The following is a 13,238-nucleotide window of genomic DNA, read 5'->3' as shown; positions in this document are numbered from 1 at the left end:
TCACACCACACCACACTACGACGAGGTAGCTCCCTCGCTCGACATCATCTCACCCTATACCCGGACGTCAAGTCCACTTTGGTGCGGCAATCACCAGCTCCCTCGCTCCAGTTGCGGTTGAGGAGGCCTTGCTGGTCAAGAGAGGCGTGGTGAGCAAAGCCCAGACTATTAGGTGGAACCCATCACGACCACGTCACCAATCAGCATGGTCGCACCTCAGCATGATGGAAGGTGCTACCCCACCATGCATGCAATGCCGGCCTGGTGATCTGCGCAGCCACTCATCGATAGCTTAGCTTCAAGGAGGAGTACCTCTCTAGCTGGACACGCAAAGCAAGCTGAGAAGAAGATGTCGAGCAGAAACTTTAGCATGAGGGCATGGATCATTGTGGGCCTCTTCGCTTGACTTCACAAGGTGAGTACAACGCTATCGACTACGAGCTCGCTGCCACTCATTGACCCTACGACCCTCATTTCGCACAGGCCATCAACATGTTGGAGACGCACCACGCACTGGTGCTCGCGAGCCAAACCTCTCAACAGCCTCGTAGCCGATTGCTCTTCGTTGGTCAACCCCGCTCACCCATGGCTGAGACGTAGGTGACATCAGAGCTTCATCAAAGACCCGGACGGAGCACTGCAAGGGATAGGCCTCGTCGTGGCTTCATCGATCCTGTCGGCGGGCATCAGCATCACGCGCTGCTCCAAGGACGTCTCCCACTTCTGAGCGTCTGGTACGGGTATAGTGGGTGTGGCTCACTCGACAAGGATCAAGCTTGGAATACGCTTCGAATGGTGAGTCAGCCGCATTGCTATCTCAGAAGTGGACCGTAGCTGATTACCTCCTCTCCCGCAGGATAGGCGACTCATCTGCCTCAGCTGGCTCATCTGCCGTCTCGTCCTTGGCGACGCTCTCATGCACCACGATTGCGAGAGGAAATACCCGTCAGCTCACCCCCACCAGCATATCAGCGGCGCCGTCGTTCCGCTCTCTTCTTTCGCAATGCGAGCGAATCATCGCAAGTATCCTCACAGGCAGGCAAAGAAGGGATCGTCGCGTCGCAAGATCCAAGCAGCGTGCGGCTACCGGAGGCGCATCTGGTCGTCGTACTGGCCAAGACTGCCCCTCTGCTTCAGAAGCAAGATACAGAGCCTTCGCATGAGTTACCCTCCGCACCGCGATCGCAGTCGTCCCACTGCATCAGCACGTCAGCACGACCGTCCATTCCAGCTCAGTCCCAGCGCCTTCAAGTTCCCTTGGCAACATGTGATGGTCAATGACCAACCTCTTGGTAACATCACGGTCAAGGCAGCGCTGCGAGCGATGGGTACCTCAAAGTGGGTGCAGCGCCTAAGCAGCAAAGGTCTGATGGGGGGGCAGGCGAAGCTGATCTCGACGGGGCTCGCTGAACCGGCCGAATGGAAGGCACTCGTGGCTGACACGACGAAGGAGTGGGAATCGCTATGGGCAAGGCTCGACGATCTGCTGATGCCTTCGGCGATGAGATCCAACGTCCCGCTGTTTCAGCACTGCCTCTGGACACAAATACTGGCCCGCTCAAGGCGCGATTGAAAATATGCCTACTTTCTGCACGTACAACGTCCAATGCTTGGCCACCAAGGATCCACTCGCTGACATCTTCGGCCCCAATCCGCTCCTTCCCGCTCTGCCTGACGTGGTCTTCCTCCAGGAGGACGTCGCCGACTTCAGCTACACCGGCAGGCAGGCAGAGTGGGCCAGTCTACTGGAGCCATTGCCGCACAGGCACTCCAGGGCCCTCTTGAGCTACGACTGCGGCACCATCATCACCAACCCTTCTTGGCGCGCCATTGAGCAAGAGATCGGGCAAGAGTGGGCAAGGGCCATGGTAGAGCTGCTAGCTCCTCTGTGGACAGCAACATCGGCCGCTCAGCCTCCTTGTCTGCCTTTGTTCTGCGTGCATCCGCAGCTGGAGCGGCGATAGGTATGGACAGAGGACCAGGCTGGCATGTGGCGTTACACGCCATCCACCATCTCATCGCCAGTCTGGAGGGTCGTCGTGGGGGGGGAACTTCAACTCGTGGGCATCGAATGCTCTCGACAACACCAGGGGCATCTCGCCTTCTCTGCCTTGGTTGGTGGCACAGCCAGTGCTTCAAGCCCTTGATCTCGTCGACGGCTATCGAACCCTCAACCCGATCGGGAGGCAGGTAACGCGTGTGTCGAAGACGGACGGCGGTGGGCGCCGAATCGATGCGGTGTAGGTTCCGAGAGAGGCAGCGAGCAGTCTCAGCAGCTACAAGATTGTCTCAACTCCCAATTCGGACCACGACATCTTCGCGCTGACGTTCGGTGCCGAGGCTGGGGAGGCGTTCGACGAGCGTGGGTCTGGGCGCTGGAGCTTGACGCAGGAGCAGTGGGTGTCGATTCGGGTCAAGGCCAAGATCGACGATTTCTGCCGCGTCGTTGTGTCGGAGCGTTCGGAGACGTGGGAGGATTGGCTGGTCATCATGGAGCGACTTCGCGGCGTCCTGCGCAATACGTCGCTCGCATTGGAGGAGGAGGAGGAGGCCGGCAGGGACCGAGACTCGCTTGCGCTGCAGCTTCAAGGCCTCGACCTCACTGTCGCCGCCGATCGAGCTCGCCTACCGCGCCTGCTCACCCTCGTCCGACGCTCATTCGACGCTCGAGCGCACCACGTCGCAGCGGCTGCGCTCACGGAGGGAGGCTCTCACTGGCTCTTCGAGCCTCAAGTTGAGCCTTTGCACGCGCTGCCATACCTCGAGCAGCCCGACGGGACCCGCGCATGTTCAGCTGCGGAGCAGGTCAAGGCCGTGCAGGATTACTTCACGGATCTCTACTCCCCTGCTGGCTCCGACGTGTCTGCCGCGGAGATGGACCGCCTGGCGTCCGGCGTCTCGTTTCGTTGCCTTTCGGAGGAGCAGCGCGCACGCCTGACCGAGCCGTTCTCTCTGGAGGAGATCGAGCGCGCCGCCACCAGCTCGACGTCATGCGTTCCCGGCGTCGACGGCTTGCCGGACGCAGTCTTCGCTGCCTTGCCGGAAGAGTCTTTGGCCCCTATGCGTGACACGCTCAATGCTCAACTGAGCCAGAACATGCCGCATGGTCACCCTGCGCTGAGGTGAAATCTGTCGGCGGCGACCCGCAAAGAGAGGCACAAGCTTGAGAATCGGCGAGCCTGTCTGGGCCCAAGGGCGAGCAGCGTCTTTGCGGCCGGGTCATTGCAGTACGTCTGCAACAGAGCCTCGCAACTCTCGCTCCTTCACCGCTCAGCCTTGGACATGGCATCGAGCGCCACAACCTTTCCTCTCTTCTTGTCCTCCTCTACCTCATCCAGGAACACATCGCCTCCTCCCCCAAAACCCTCCCGCCATCCTCGTCTCCCTTTCTTTCAGCCGTGGTTGCGACAGTCTCCGCCGTGAATGGGTAGCCAAGGTTCTGAAGGAGGCAAACGCGCCCTCGAGCTTCTGCAGCAAGCTCAAATCTCTACAGCGAGAAGGAGTGATCGGCTGGTCTCTGCAAATGGTTTTCGATGAGGTACGAGCCCATCTTATTGGCCCACTGCGACTCCGCCATGCAAAATGCCATCGTCTTCTTTTCGCTGAAGATCTTGCGGTCATGCGCGAACTGCTGATGGCCCTGCTGCAAGTGCGGATGGTCAAGAGGAGTAGAAGGAGTAAAGCCATTCAAGATGCCTCTCCCGAAGCCTAAAGAAGTTCTACAGCGGGATGCAGTCCGAATGGACAGATGTGTTGGCGTCGCTCCGGCACATTCATTCTCGTGCGACGTTGGGCAAGGACTGCGGCATCGTAATCACCAACAGGTCATGGAGAGTACTGGAGCAGGAGATGGGAGAGGGAGGGGTGCGCGTCGTGGTGAAACTGCCACAGCCGCCGGTGACTGAGCAGCCAGACTCCCGTCGCGTAATGCTCTACAGCACCCACACTCTGCGTCACTCGCGCGAGATGTGGACGAAAGACGCGGCCGGCTTCTCACGAGAATTTGGCTCAGCAAACAAGGCAACGAGCACGGTCATCGTGGGCGGCAACTTCAACTTTCTGGCGTCCAGACGGTTACCAGTCCGGTCCGCCCTCGTCAGAGCCCCATCAGCCGCTACCACAGCCGCTGCTATCGCAGCCACCGCTTCCCTCATTCCAACCGCCGCTTCCACCGCCGCCAACGCTCAGCCAGACCGTATTACTCTCGGCCCTGACGGGGGACTGATCTTCGTTCCTCAGTTCGTACTGGACCAGTGCGCCGCAGCAGATGCGGACGGCCAATCCTCAAGACGGCTCAACCTCGTCGGCGGTTATCGAGTCCTCACGCCAACGAGACCGGAGCACCCGCGTCTGAACGGCAAAACCGGTGGCTTGATCGTAGGTGCAAACAGCAGCCTCTCATCCCTGCCGCAAACGACGCGCATTCACGTCTCAGCAGACTGCTGCTCTGGAGAATCTGCTCATCGTTTGCGAGGTTGTCTCGTGCTCCACAAACGTGCTCCACAAAGCAAAGTGAGATCTGGGCCCCGCTGAGCGAGGATCAGCGTCCTTGCAAGTACTCTGGAGTGCAGCCAGAATGGGTTCGCGGTGCTGAAAACGTTGCCTCATGATCACTCTCGTGCTCTCTTGGCCAAAGATTGTGGTATCGTCATCACAAATCAAACTTGGCGCATCGTTGAGCAGGAGGAAGGCGACGGCTGGGTGCGTATGACGGTCGAGCTGCCGCAGCCGCTCTGCCAAGGTGAGGAGCTCTCTCGACGCATCGTGCTCTACAGCGTGCACATGCAGCCGTATCGACGAGCCTTGTGGGAGGAGGACTTGGGGTGCTTCTCGCGGTACTTCGCGTCGGCAACACAGGCGGCCACTCGCGTGGTAATCGGGGCAGACTGGAACTCTTGGCCCAGCAACGACCTCGACAACACCGGTGGATACCCGCCCTCGCCCGCGTGGTCTAAGATGAAACTAACCCTTGACGAGTTGGACCTCGTCGATGCCTATCGGATCATGCGTCCGCTGGGCAAGGAGTACACGCGCGTCGTCGAGGTAGATGGGGAGGAGATCATCAATGGGCGCAGGATCAACAGCATCTGGGTGCCGCGAGAGGCAGCAAGTGGACTCACAGAGCATCGCATCGTGCAGTCCGACAAGTCCGACCATTGCCTCTTCCTGATCACCTTCGGTCACGACTTGCCCGCTCTCGACGAGGATTGCTGGCCGGATGCTGCCCCTTGGATGCTCGAGGTCGGCACTGAGTCTTCTTCCCCCTTCAAAGAGGCGATTTTGCACTGCTGCAGCACGGGCCTCATTTCACCAGTGCCCGACCTCTCGCAGTGGGCAATCATAAAGGAGGAGCTCAGGTCCGTCTTGACCATGCGCGCCATGAGCTGGAGGCAGATCAAGGCGACCAGCCGCAGCCGCCTGCGCCGCTCGTGCCTGCGCTGGAGTCGGCGCCTGGTCAATGGGTCACGACGAGGAGCGAGCAGCTGCGCTTCATCTTTGACTCCCTGGCCCTCCGCCTGTCGCTTTGGCCGCTGATCCCCGACGACGCTATCGAGCTCCTCGCCATGCTCGACACCTCCTTGGCGGCCTCGAGCCAGCTGTACAGCCTCTCGCGCCCCTTCACCATTGAGGACTGCAGGGCTGCTATGAGAAGCTGCGCGCATAGCCCTGCTGGTTTGGACGGTCTCCCCTGCGGCGTGTATGGGTAAATGACGGAAGGCGCGCTGTGCAATTTCGTTGCTGGGGTCAATTCGCTGTTCGGGGGCCATCGACTTGCAGCAAAGGAGCCAGCGCTCAAGGGCACGCTGCGCTTCGACGATGGGTCGGCATGCGGTCGACAGCACTTGGAGTCTTCGGAGTTGGTCACGCATCCCAACGTCGACCACCGCCTGATGACGACAATGATGGCCAGCCGCTTGCACGAGGCCTTCAAGGCTTCTTCTCCGCCAGCGTCTCCATCTGCAGCACTCAAGGCAGCGATCATGCTGTATATGCTGCAAGAGCAGCATCGTCGTGGCGGCAAAGCTGCATCTCCCGTCGTCCTTCTCTCCCTCCCGCTACCAGGCGTGGAGGGTGTCCGTCGCTCATGGCTCAAACTTTTGCCATCGCAGGGCCTCTCCTGGCAGGCACTCCCTCCACTCCTAGATGACGACGACGGCGTCGACGGCGACGAAGACGAAGACGAAGAGCCTGAGAAGCCTCGTAAGAAGGTGAAGAAGACGCCTGCTTCTCGAGTTGCTAGCGGCTCGCAACGCCGCCAGCGAAGTACCGTCAAGCCAACCAGTAAGGCTGGGTACCGCAAGACGCAGCCCTGTAACCCACGCGAGTTTTACCAGCAATTTTGCCTAACGTGCGGTAGTTCTGAGGTTTGCGAGATGGCTCTACACGGCTCGTCTTGTCGTCGCTGCCAGGAGAAGGGGCTGACCTGCGATGCTGGCGGACGAGGTGAGTTTCGAACTAACTGAGCATGGTCGAAGTTGGCTTCGGTGTGCTGAACTAGGACTTCAGTCCCCGCCTTTCGAGGTGCGAATGCCCCCACCTTCAGGCTGTTCCGTGAAGGGTTACATCGAGGCCGACTCGATCCGCCTCACGACCGGCCAGACGACAATGGACGGCAGATACGCCGAGTTGCGCCCGCTGCTCAGAGCAGCAACGCTCATCATCATGGCTCGAGCCGAATTGTCAGAAGCCGTGGCCTGGGTCGCTGAGATGGCCAATATCGACGCAGATGAGAGGGGGCATGTACAGCGCTTCGCTGTCACATCCCCAACCAAAATATATCCAGTCGGATTCACAGAAGAGCGGCAGCTGCTGCCGCAGCGCAGCTCTGGCTGGCTGCCAACAAAGGCAAGAAGCTGAGAACGACATCACACGCAAAGGAATTCAAAGCTCCTGGCCCTGCCCTGATTGTACGATGGCTACGGCTTCACCAGGGGCAGGGGGAGATGCGGGCGAAGAGAGCGGCAAGATCGGCTGAGTGGGGAGCGATCGCGGGCAATGACGAGGACTGGGCGTTGCTGTGGAAGAGGCTCGACGCGCTGCCAATGTCCTCGACGATGAGGTCAGATGTGCTGCTCTTCCAGCACCATCGAGCCTTGTTGGCCACGCAGCCGGCGTCAAGACGATTCTTTAACGGCTGCGATGTGGCGGGGGAGAGCAGAGCGTCGCCGTCTCCATCTAGCAGCTTAGCACGATATAGGCTTGAAGGAGCATCCCGTGCTAACAGCTTCACTTATATCAGCGCCTCTGGGCTAGAAATATGTCTATCGCACTCATGGCCATAAGTTTGCCGTCGAAAGATAGATCCAATAGCATTTCTCTCCTGTGGTAGGCTGAAGGGGCTGAGTGTGCGTAGCGTTCAGAGCTCGTGAGGGAAGAGAGAACCAGCAGGAGCAGGAAGCTCGACTGGAGGCTCGCCCGCTTCCTCGCAGAAAGGAAGACTCAAACGAGTTGTATGAGCCACGTGAATTTTCGAGCTCCGATTGCTCATTTTCCTGCGGGGCGCAATGTGGGACGGAAGCAGCCACGTGTTATGCCCGCGCGAGATTTGGAAACTTTCGACAGGCCTGGAAGAAGTTCTGGACCTGTAGGCTGGAGCAAAAGGACCGTAAGGCCTTGAAAAGAGGTTTGCAAGTCCCAAAAAAATTTTCTTCGACGAAAGCAGGACTCGAACCTGCGCGGACAGAGTCCAGATGATGCTTAGAACTTTACAGGGAATTCTAATCAGCCGCCTTAACCACTCGGCCATTTCGCCGTGACCTTTGGATGAGGATGGCCGGAAAAATTTGCCGTACACGATGTTTGACTTTTCTCCGGCCGTATAGTGATCCGATTGCGATGTTCTTAGTACCGTTGGAAAGAGCTCCTCAAGACGTTTCGATCGATACAAGAATCGTCTCCGTAGCTGCCCGCGTCGCTGAGTTATCAAAGATGCTGCGAAGGGCGTTTTCGGAGGCGTGAAACGGCCCATGCGCCGCGCTCTGGAGGCCCGATCGTCCCGCGGCGGCGGGCCTGCTCGCTACCATGGCGGAGATCGCATCGGGCCCGCCCGTTGGGCACGTCGATGCAGGCGATCGGGGCGAGCGAGAGATGTCTCAGATGTGCTGAGGTCAGCTCGTAGACGTGTCGAATGGTTGAGTGACCGCTGCAATGGCGGCGTCCGCTTGTGGTCCGCCCGATTTGTTCAGATCTCGTCTCGGCGGCCGTGAATGAGCCGTGACTGGTGGCTCTGGTCTTGCTACCTCGTGGCAATGGGAAGACCAGCGTGGCCCTATCTCATTGTATGTTCGCATATCACTCGGTGCGTGCATTTCGTGCTTGGCATTGCAATACGCGCAGTATCTACGTCGTCATACGCTCGACCCGCCCGGTGACCTCGGTCACGGTGACGTGAGACGTGTGGCGTTCGCCGGTGCACAATTCGCCCAAGCAAGCCATCTCAAGAGCCGCTTGAAAGGCTGCACACACTTGCGCCTTCTGTGCGGCTCGATCGTGGGCGCTGTCTGCTCACTGCGTACCCTGTGCGTCCGCGCTTCACTGGTGAGCTGCCCTTCCTAATTCGTCATGTGCCCACAGCATCTGGTGGAGTCCGTTCACATGTGTACAATACTTCGATGCCGGTTGGAAAGCCACACATACAGATAACACTGCTCCGATAAGAGTCATCAGTCCGACCTTGAAAGACTTGTTGGAGGCTCGGCAGATCAAAGAGTGATTATATAAGCAACCCTGTGACCTTCGACGATCTTGAGGATCGGGGCGCGTTGGTGTTGCGATTCGTCCCGTCTCGACCGGCAGTTCGTCGCCGCGCGCGGGCTTGTCTGTGGCTCGCACGGCACGGACCAACCAAAAGAATTTCTTCTCGTACTCACTCACGACGAAACAATCATCCTCACTTGACAACAGCTTCTGGTCAAGTAACGGAAAGTAACACCATCGTTCGGAGATGACACGATTTTGTATTCAATTAGATGGACAGGCTGCGGGCTATTAGCTCGTTTGGCCCTTGGACGGAGTTCAATCTATCATCTCGACATCGGCCAGGTGGCCGTCAGGCGCAGCGGTGCCAGCGCCATTGTTGGCCTGGCCTGACTGACCTTCTTCACTCTTACTCTCTACCATCGCCTTTTTCTCCTCCCTCCCCTCCCTCGGCATCATCGCCCACCCATCTCCGCTATCAGGTATCGTCGTGTTGATGGGTAGTGTCGTGGCGCTTCCCCTCCTCACCGAGGGCGGCACGGGTACCTCTCTCCTCGTTGAGGGGCTCGGCCTCCTCTCCACGATTGGGGCGTCAATCTTCCTGCACAGACTCTCAAAGACGTCACCTGCCCCTTCTCGCACGTAGCAAAGCAGGTAGGGCGTGGCTCCCGTCGCTGTATCCTTCATGAGCACATCACGCGCCGTGGTGCGGGAGACGACGGTATCGTTGTACTTGAACCAGCGCGAGTCGTCGCCGCCGCGCATTTCGATCCAGTGGTGGCCGTGTGAGGCCTGCCCGCGATGTTGGAAGACGGCGACGAGGCGATAGTGTAAGTGGGTGGCGCCGGACCAGAGGGATTCAATGTCGCGTTTGATGGTGCGTAGGCGGGTGCGCAGCCCTTTTACCTCACCGCTGACACGCTCGGCCTCTTCGCCGAGGAAGGTGCTCAGCCCCTGCAACTTTGCGTCGCGGAGGAGCGTGGAGAGAGGCGAGTCATCCTGCGATCTCAGTGCGAGGTCATCGAGCGCTTTGCTCGTCTTGCGGAGGGTAGTCGCCACGCTGCCCGCGCCCAGCTCCTCCAACCTCTCGCGGCAGGCCAGCATCTCGCGGCGATATTGCGCTCCTTGTGCTTGGCGGGGATCGCCCGCGTCGAGGTAGCGGTCCAAGTAGAGGTCCTCGGGCGCTTCGAGGTGGGCTTGCGACTTGAAGACGCCGCGTGTGCGGTCGAACAAAACGCGCTGCAGCTGGATCTGAAGGATCGGCGGCGGTTCCAGCAGGGTGACAGTGCGCTTGACGGTGGACGACGGCGTGCCAGGTCGGGACCCCTCCGCCTCGCTCGCTGGCAGCACCTCCTCATCAAAGTAGCCGTCAAGCCCGTCGTAGATGTCGCGTCCCTCCTCCTCCGGCACCTCGACGGGAAGAATGGTGAAAATCTCCTCCTTGACGTGCGCGGCCTCTTCGGCGGTCTGTGTGCGCACAACGCGTTGGCGAGTCTTGCCGGTGAACAGGCGTGCGATCTCATCGTCGTCGCCCAGAGCCACTTGGACCTGGAACAAGACGTTGTCGAGACACTCGCTCACGTCTTGTTGTGCGCCGAGCTGCATGCGTCGTTCCACGGCGGCGTGGCGTGGCGTGTCCGTGCCGTTGCGGCGAGGGGGGAGAGGGGGAGGGGCGTTCTCATCCTTCATCGCGGCGTCGGCGCCACTCTCTCTCCTGTCATCTCCAGCCTGCTCCTCGGCCTCTTTCGCCTCGGCCTTCTTGTCGAGATCCATGCCGGGCGTCTCTTCGAGTCGAGCTTGCTTGGACGAGGGTAGGCCATCGTGCGCCGTCGCGACTTCGCTCTGCTCCTTCTCGAGCTCCTCGACGCGAGCCGAGACCAGGGCGAGGTAGGCCAGCTCGCGCTCGGGCGTGACGGCTGCTGCGGGGCTAGTGATCATGGCGTCGAATAGCTGGGCGAGGCAGGCGACGACTAGCGTGCGGGCGAGGGAAAGCCGTCAGTCAGGTCTGCACGCTCTTGCGCACGCTGCCGCGCACTCGCACGCGCACTCACACTTGCTGGACCGCTCCACCTCGTACGCCGACACCACTCTCCCTCCCACCTTCTTCTCACCCCTCGCACCTTGCTCCTTTGCCTTCGCCGCACGGACGACGCCGTCGCGCACGGGCTTGAGCGCGAAAAAGTACTGCAGCACGCTGTTCAGGTAGCACGTGTTGCCGATGTTGTTGAGGCCCGCAGGCAGGTCAGCCTTGCCAAACTCCACGTCCACCTCCTCGACGTCGCCCTCCTCGCCCGCATACACTCGCCACAGCGCCTTGGAGTCGCGGTGGTTCGCAATGACGCCCAGAGCTTCCTTGAGTCGCGCCTCCTTGACGGCATCACCCACCGCGTCCAGCTGCGCAGCGCTGTAGTATGCGCCCACGGAATCGTCGGGCGCCTCGTGCTCGTTAATCTCCAGCACGCGGTAAGCCTCGGCGAGGGGCATCGTAATCGGTGTGCGCCACGCCTCCATCAACGCGTGAGGGTCGTTGAGGCTCGCGGCGATTACACGCAGTTGGTCTCGGCTGTGCCTGGCTGCCTCGGTGTTGCTACTCTTCTCGAGGGCGTGCTTGTATGCGGCTGCGATCTTGTCCACCTCGACGACGCCTCGCGCCCCCTCCTCTGCATCAAATCCAAAATCAGTGTACGCCGTGCTGAGCTCTTGAGCCGTGAACATTCCGTTGCTCTTCTCCTGGGCGATTGCGAGTACTACTCCGTCGCACTCTTCTCCGCGGTGTTTGTTGATATGCGTGAGACATTCGAAGAAGAGGCGGTGCTGCGCGGGCATTCTCGACTTGTTGATGTTGTAGAGGCGGAGGAGGACGGACTCGTCTTCTCGAGGAGATGCGCCTATGCCGTCATAGGCCTCATTTGCGCCACCGACTTGAGCGAGGTCGCACAACTCTGTTTGCGGGTCAAGGAGGGCGAGGGAGAGGGCTGATGCGCCGGTGCGCTCGGCATGGATGGTGAATCCTGCGCGTGCACAGGGGCAGGGTGGTCAGCGGGCCCCTCACCTCTCTGCCGCCTCGCACCTCGCACGCTCACCCAGGTCGTCCGTGTTGAGACTCGCGTCGCTACGCGGCTTGAAATGCTGAAACCACACTACGACCTCGATCAAGTTGCGCAGCGTCAAGTCGGGGTCCTCTGCGGACGCCTTGAGCGCAGGCTGGCCCGTTGCCTCCGTCGTCGTCTGTATCATGCCGCAGCAGCGCAGAATCTCGCGCATGACGTCGTCGTAGCCGAGTCTGAGTGGGCGAGGAGCGAGAAGTCAGCTTAGTCTGATGCGGCGCACATCCGCCGCACACCCGCCGCACGCACGCCGTACCCACTTGTTCGTAATGGTCCTCGAGGTCAAGGGCAACACGCGCGTGTCGCTCTTGCCCGCGTTCAGTAATATGCGCACCAACACCCTCATTGTGCTCACAAAGGCCTCATCGCCGCTTTGACCCACTGGCGGATGCTCTCTGCGCTCCTTCCTGAGCTTGTTTAGCAGGGTAATCGGTATGCTCGACGGAATGACCGTAGCCAGGAACGTCTGACCGCTCATCACATCCCGCAGCTCCTTCCACGGGCCTGCCCAATTGGAGCGCAATCTGCCTTGCTCCGGCGAGATGATGGCGGTGGGTATCGGTGAGCTCGTCTCGATGTCCAGCAACTCGCGCACCTCGTACAACGGCTCGCGTAGAGTCGTACTCGCTCCCGCCTCGCCGCCCAGCACAACATCCTCCTTTCGCGCGAGAAACATCCACTCCATCCTCGCCGGGCAGAAGAGCGCCTGCGCCCATGGTTTCGCATCCTCTAAATCGCCCTGCGTCAACTGGCGCAGCTCATGATCCAGCGCTACAGCAGTCGAAGATGGCGTCGAGCCCGAAGAGCCAGGTGTGGACTCGCGTCGAGGGCGCACAGCTGTGAGTGCGGGTCGTACGCTGTACCACGTCGCTTCTGTGTCAAAGAGGTGCTTGTGATCCACCAATCCAGGGGCTGAGCGTAGAATCGAAGAGGAAGGAGCTGAATACGGCGCAGAGGCATCCCGCGTCCCACTGCCACTCGCTGCATTAAGCATCATCTGGTCCGGCCAGTCGTCGAAGTGCTCGTGGTAGTTGATGACGTCGTGAGTCGGTGGTGAGCCAGGAGGGGCTGCATATGATGGGGGCGGCTTTGTGGGCTCGTCCGGGATGAGCGGCGCATCATCGGGCACGACAATGTCGACGGGAGGTGATGTGTCCTGCTCGTCCCCCGCTTTTTCGCTGAACTCGACGCGGTGAATGGGGCCCTTGTCCGCTGGCATGCCACTGTCCTCGCCCTGGTCGCTGGGCGGCATCCTTGTATGCGGCCAAGATGATGGGGATTAGGAGGAAAGTAGCAACGGAACCAGGATCGCGGTTCGCGGCTCGCACTGGCCTTCGAGTGGAGACGAGCTTAGACCGCGTGGCCGCTCCTCTGTCCGTGCCGCGGCTCAAATAGCACACAGTACGGCACGCGACACTCGACGCTACGACAAGA

General features: G+C 60.2%; 6 protein-coding genes and 1 non-coding gene across 7 annotated transcripts; 5 read left to right on the top strand and 2 right to left on the bottom strand.

Annotated features, from left to right (window-relative positions):
* Positions 1–698: 698 nt before the first annotated feature.
* On the top strand, positions 699–1,818 carry BDZ90DRAFT_88109 (hypothetical protein). Its single transcript, XM_025509918.1, has 3 exons — positions 699–795; positions 857–1,594; positions 1,692–1,818. Exons 1-2 carry the CDS (start codon positions 793–795, stop codon positions 1,571–1,573), a joined length of 720 nt encoding a protein of 239 aa, XP_025359502.1. The 5' UTR covers positions 699–792; the 3' UTR covers positions 1,574–1,594; positions 1,692–1,818.
* Positions 1,819–2,342: 524 nt separating this feature from the next.
* On the top strand, positions 2,343–3,428 carry BDZ90DRAFT_88050 (hypothetical protein). Its single transcript, XM_025509914.1, has one exon. The coding sequence runs from the start codon at positions 2,491–2,493 to the stop codon at positions 3,124–3,126; it is 636 nt and encodes a 211-aa protein (XP_025359501.1). The 5' UTR covers positions 2,343–2,490; the 3' UTR covers positions 3,127–3,428.
* On the top strand, positions 3,384–4,856 carry BDZ90DRAFT_88094 (hypothetical protein). Its single transcript, XM_025509917.1, has one exon. It carries the CDS (start codon positions 3,730–3,732, stop codon positions 4,531–4,533), a length of 804 nt encoding a protein of 267 aa, XP_025359500.1. The 5' UTR covers positions 3,384–3,729; the 3' UTR covers positions 4,534–4,856.
* On the top strand, positions 4,270–5,622 carry BDZ90DRAFT_88079 (hypothetical protein). Its single transcript, XM_025509916.1, has one exon. The coding sequence runs from the start codon at positions 4,708–4,710 to the stop codon at positions 5,533–5,535; it is 828 nt and encodes a 275-aa protein (XP_025359499.1). The 5' UTR covers positions 4,270–4,707; the 3' UTR covers positions 5,536–5,622.
* BDZ90DRAFT_88062 (hypothetical protein) lies at positions 5,623–6,826 on the top strand. Its single transcript, XM_025509915.1, has 2 exons — positions 5,623–6,444; positions 6,508–6,826. Exons 1-2 carry the CDS (start codon positions 5,709–5,711, stop codon positions 6,705–6,707), a joined length of 936 nt encoding a protein of 311 aa, XP_025359498.1. The 5' UTR covers positions 5,623–5,708; the 3' UTR covers positions 6,708–6,826.
* Positions 6,827–7,651: 825 nt separating this feature from the next.
* BDZ90DRAFT_t44 lies at positions 7,652–7,753 on the bottom strand. Its single transcript has one exon. It is a non-coding gene; the product is annotated as a tRNA-Ser (tRNA).
* A 1,183-nt stretch (positions 7,754–8,936) lies between these two features.
* On the bottom strand, positions 8,937–13,084 carry BDZ90DRAFT_234503 (cysteine proteinase). The gene is made up of 4 exons (XM_025507040.1): positions 12,065–13,084; positions 11,781–11,980; positions 10,749–11,708; positions 8,937–10,667 (listed from the first exon to the last, which is right to left on the bottom strand). Exons 1-4 carry the CDS (start codon positions 13,054–13,056, stop codon positions 9,016–9,018), a joined length of 3,804 nt encoding a protein of 1,267 aa, XP_025359497.1. The 5' UTR covers positions 13,057–13,084; the 3' UTR covers positions 8,937–9,015.
* Between the last annotated feature and the right edge of the window lie 154 nt (positions 13,085–13,238).

Source organism: Jaminaea rosea (assembly GCF_003144245.1).
Source record: "Jaminaea rosea strain MCA 5214 unplaced genomic scaffold BDZ90scaffold_17, whole genome shotgun sequence".
Taxonomy (NCBI): domain Eukaryota; kingdom Fungi; phylum Basidiomycota; class Exobasidiomycetes; order Microstromatales; genus Jaminaea; species Jaminaea rosea.
This window is presented reverse-complemented; position numbering and strand designations above follow the sequence as displayed.

Excerpts from the sequence above, each read along its gene's own strand:
- BDZ90DRAFT_88050 (XM_025509914.1), top strand. The coding sequence starts at position 2,491 with ATGGAGCGACTTCGCGGCGTCCTGCGCAATACGTCGCTCGCATTGGAG.
- BDZ90DRAFT_88094 (XM_025509917.1), top strand. The coding sequence starts at position 3,730 with ATGCAGTCCGAATGGACAGATGTGTTGGCGTCGCTCCGGCACATTCAT.
- BDZ90DRAFT_88079 (XM_025509916.1), top strand. The coding sequence starts at position 4,708 with ATGACGGTCGAGCTGCCGCAGCCGCTCTGCCAAGGTGAGGAGCTCTCT.
- BDZ90DRAFT_88062 (XM_025509915.1), top strand. The coding sequence starts at position 5,709 with ATGACGGAAGGCGCGCTGTGCAATTTCGTTGCTGGGGTCAATTCGCTG. Across the intron at positions 6,445-6,507 it reads CTGCGATGCTGGCGGACGAG|TCCCCGCCTTTCGAGGTGCG; the intron begins GTGAGTTTCGAA and ends CTAGGACTTCAG.
- BDZ90DRAFT_234503 (XM_025507040.1), bottom strand. The coding sequence starts at position 13,056 with ATGCCGCCCAGCGACCAGGGCGAGGACAGTGGCATGCCAGCGGACAAG. Across the intron at positions 11,981-12,064 it reads TCGAGGACCATTACGAACAA|ACTCGGCTACGACGACGTCA; the intron begins GTGGGTACGGCG and ends TCGCCCACTCAG. Across the intron at positions 11,709-11,780 it reads TCTCAACACGGACGACCTGG|GATTCACCATCCATGCCGAG; the intron begins GTGAGCGTGCGA and ends GTGCACGCGCAG.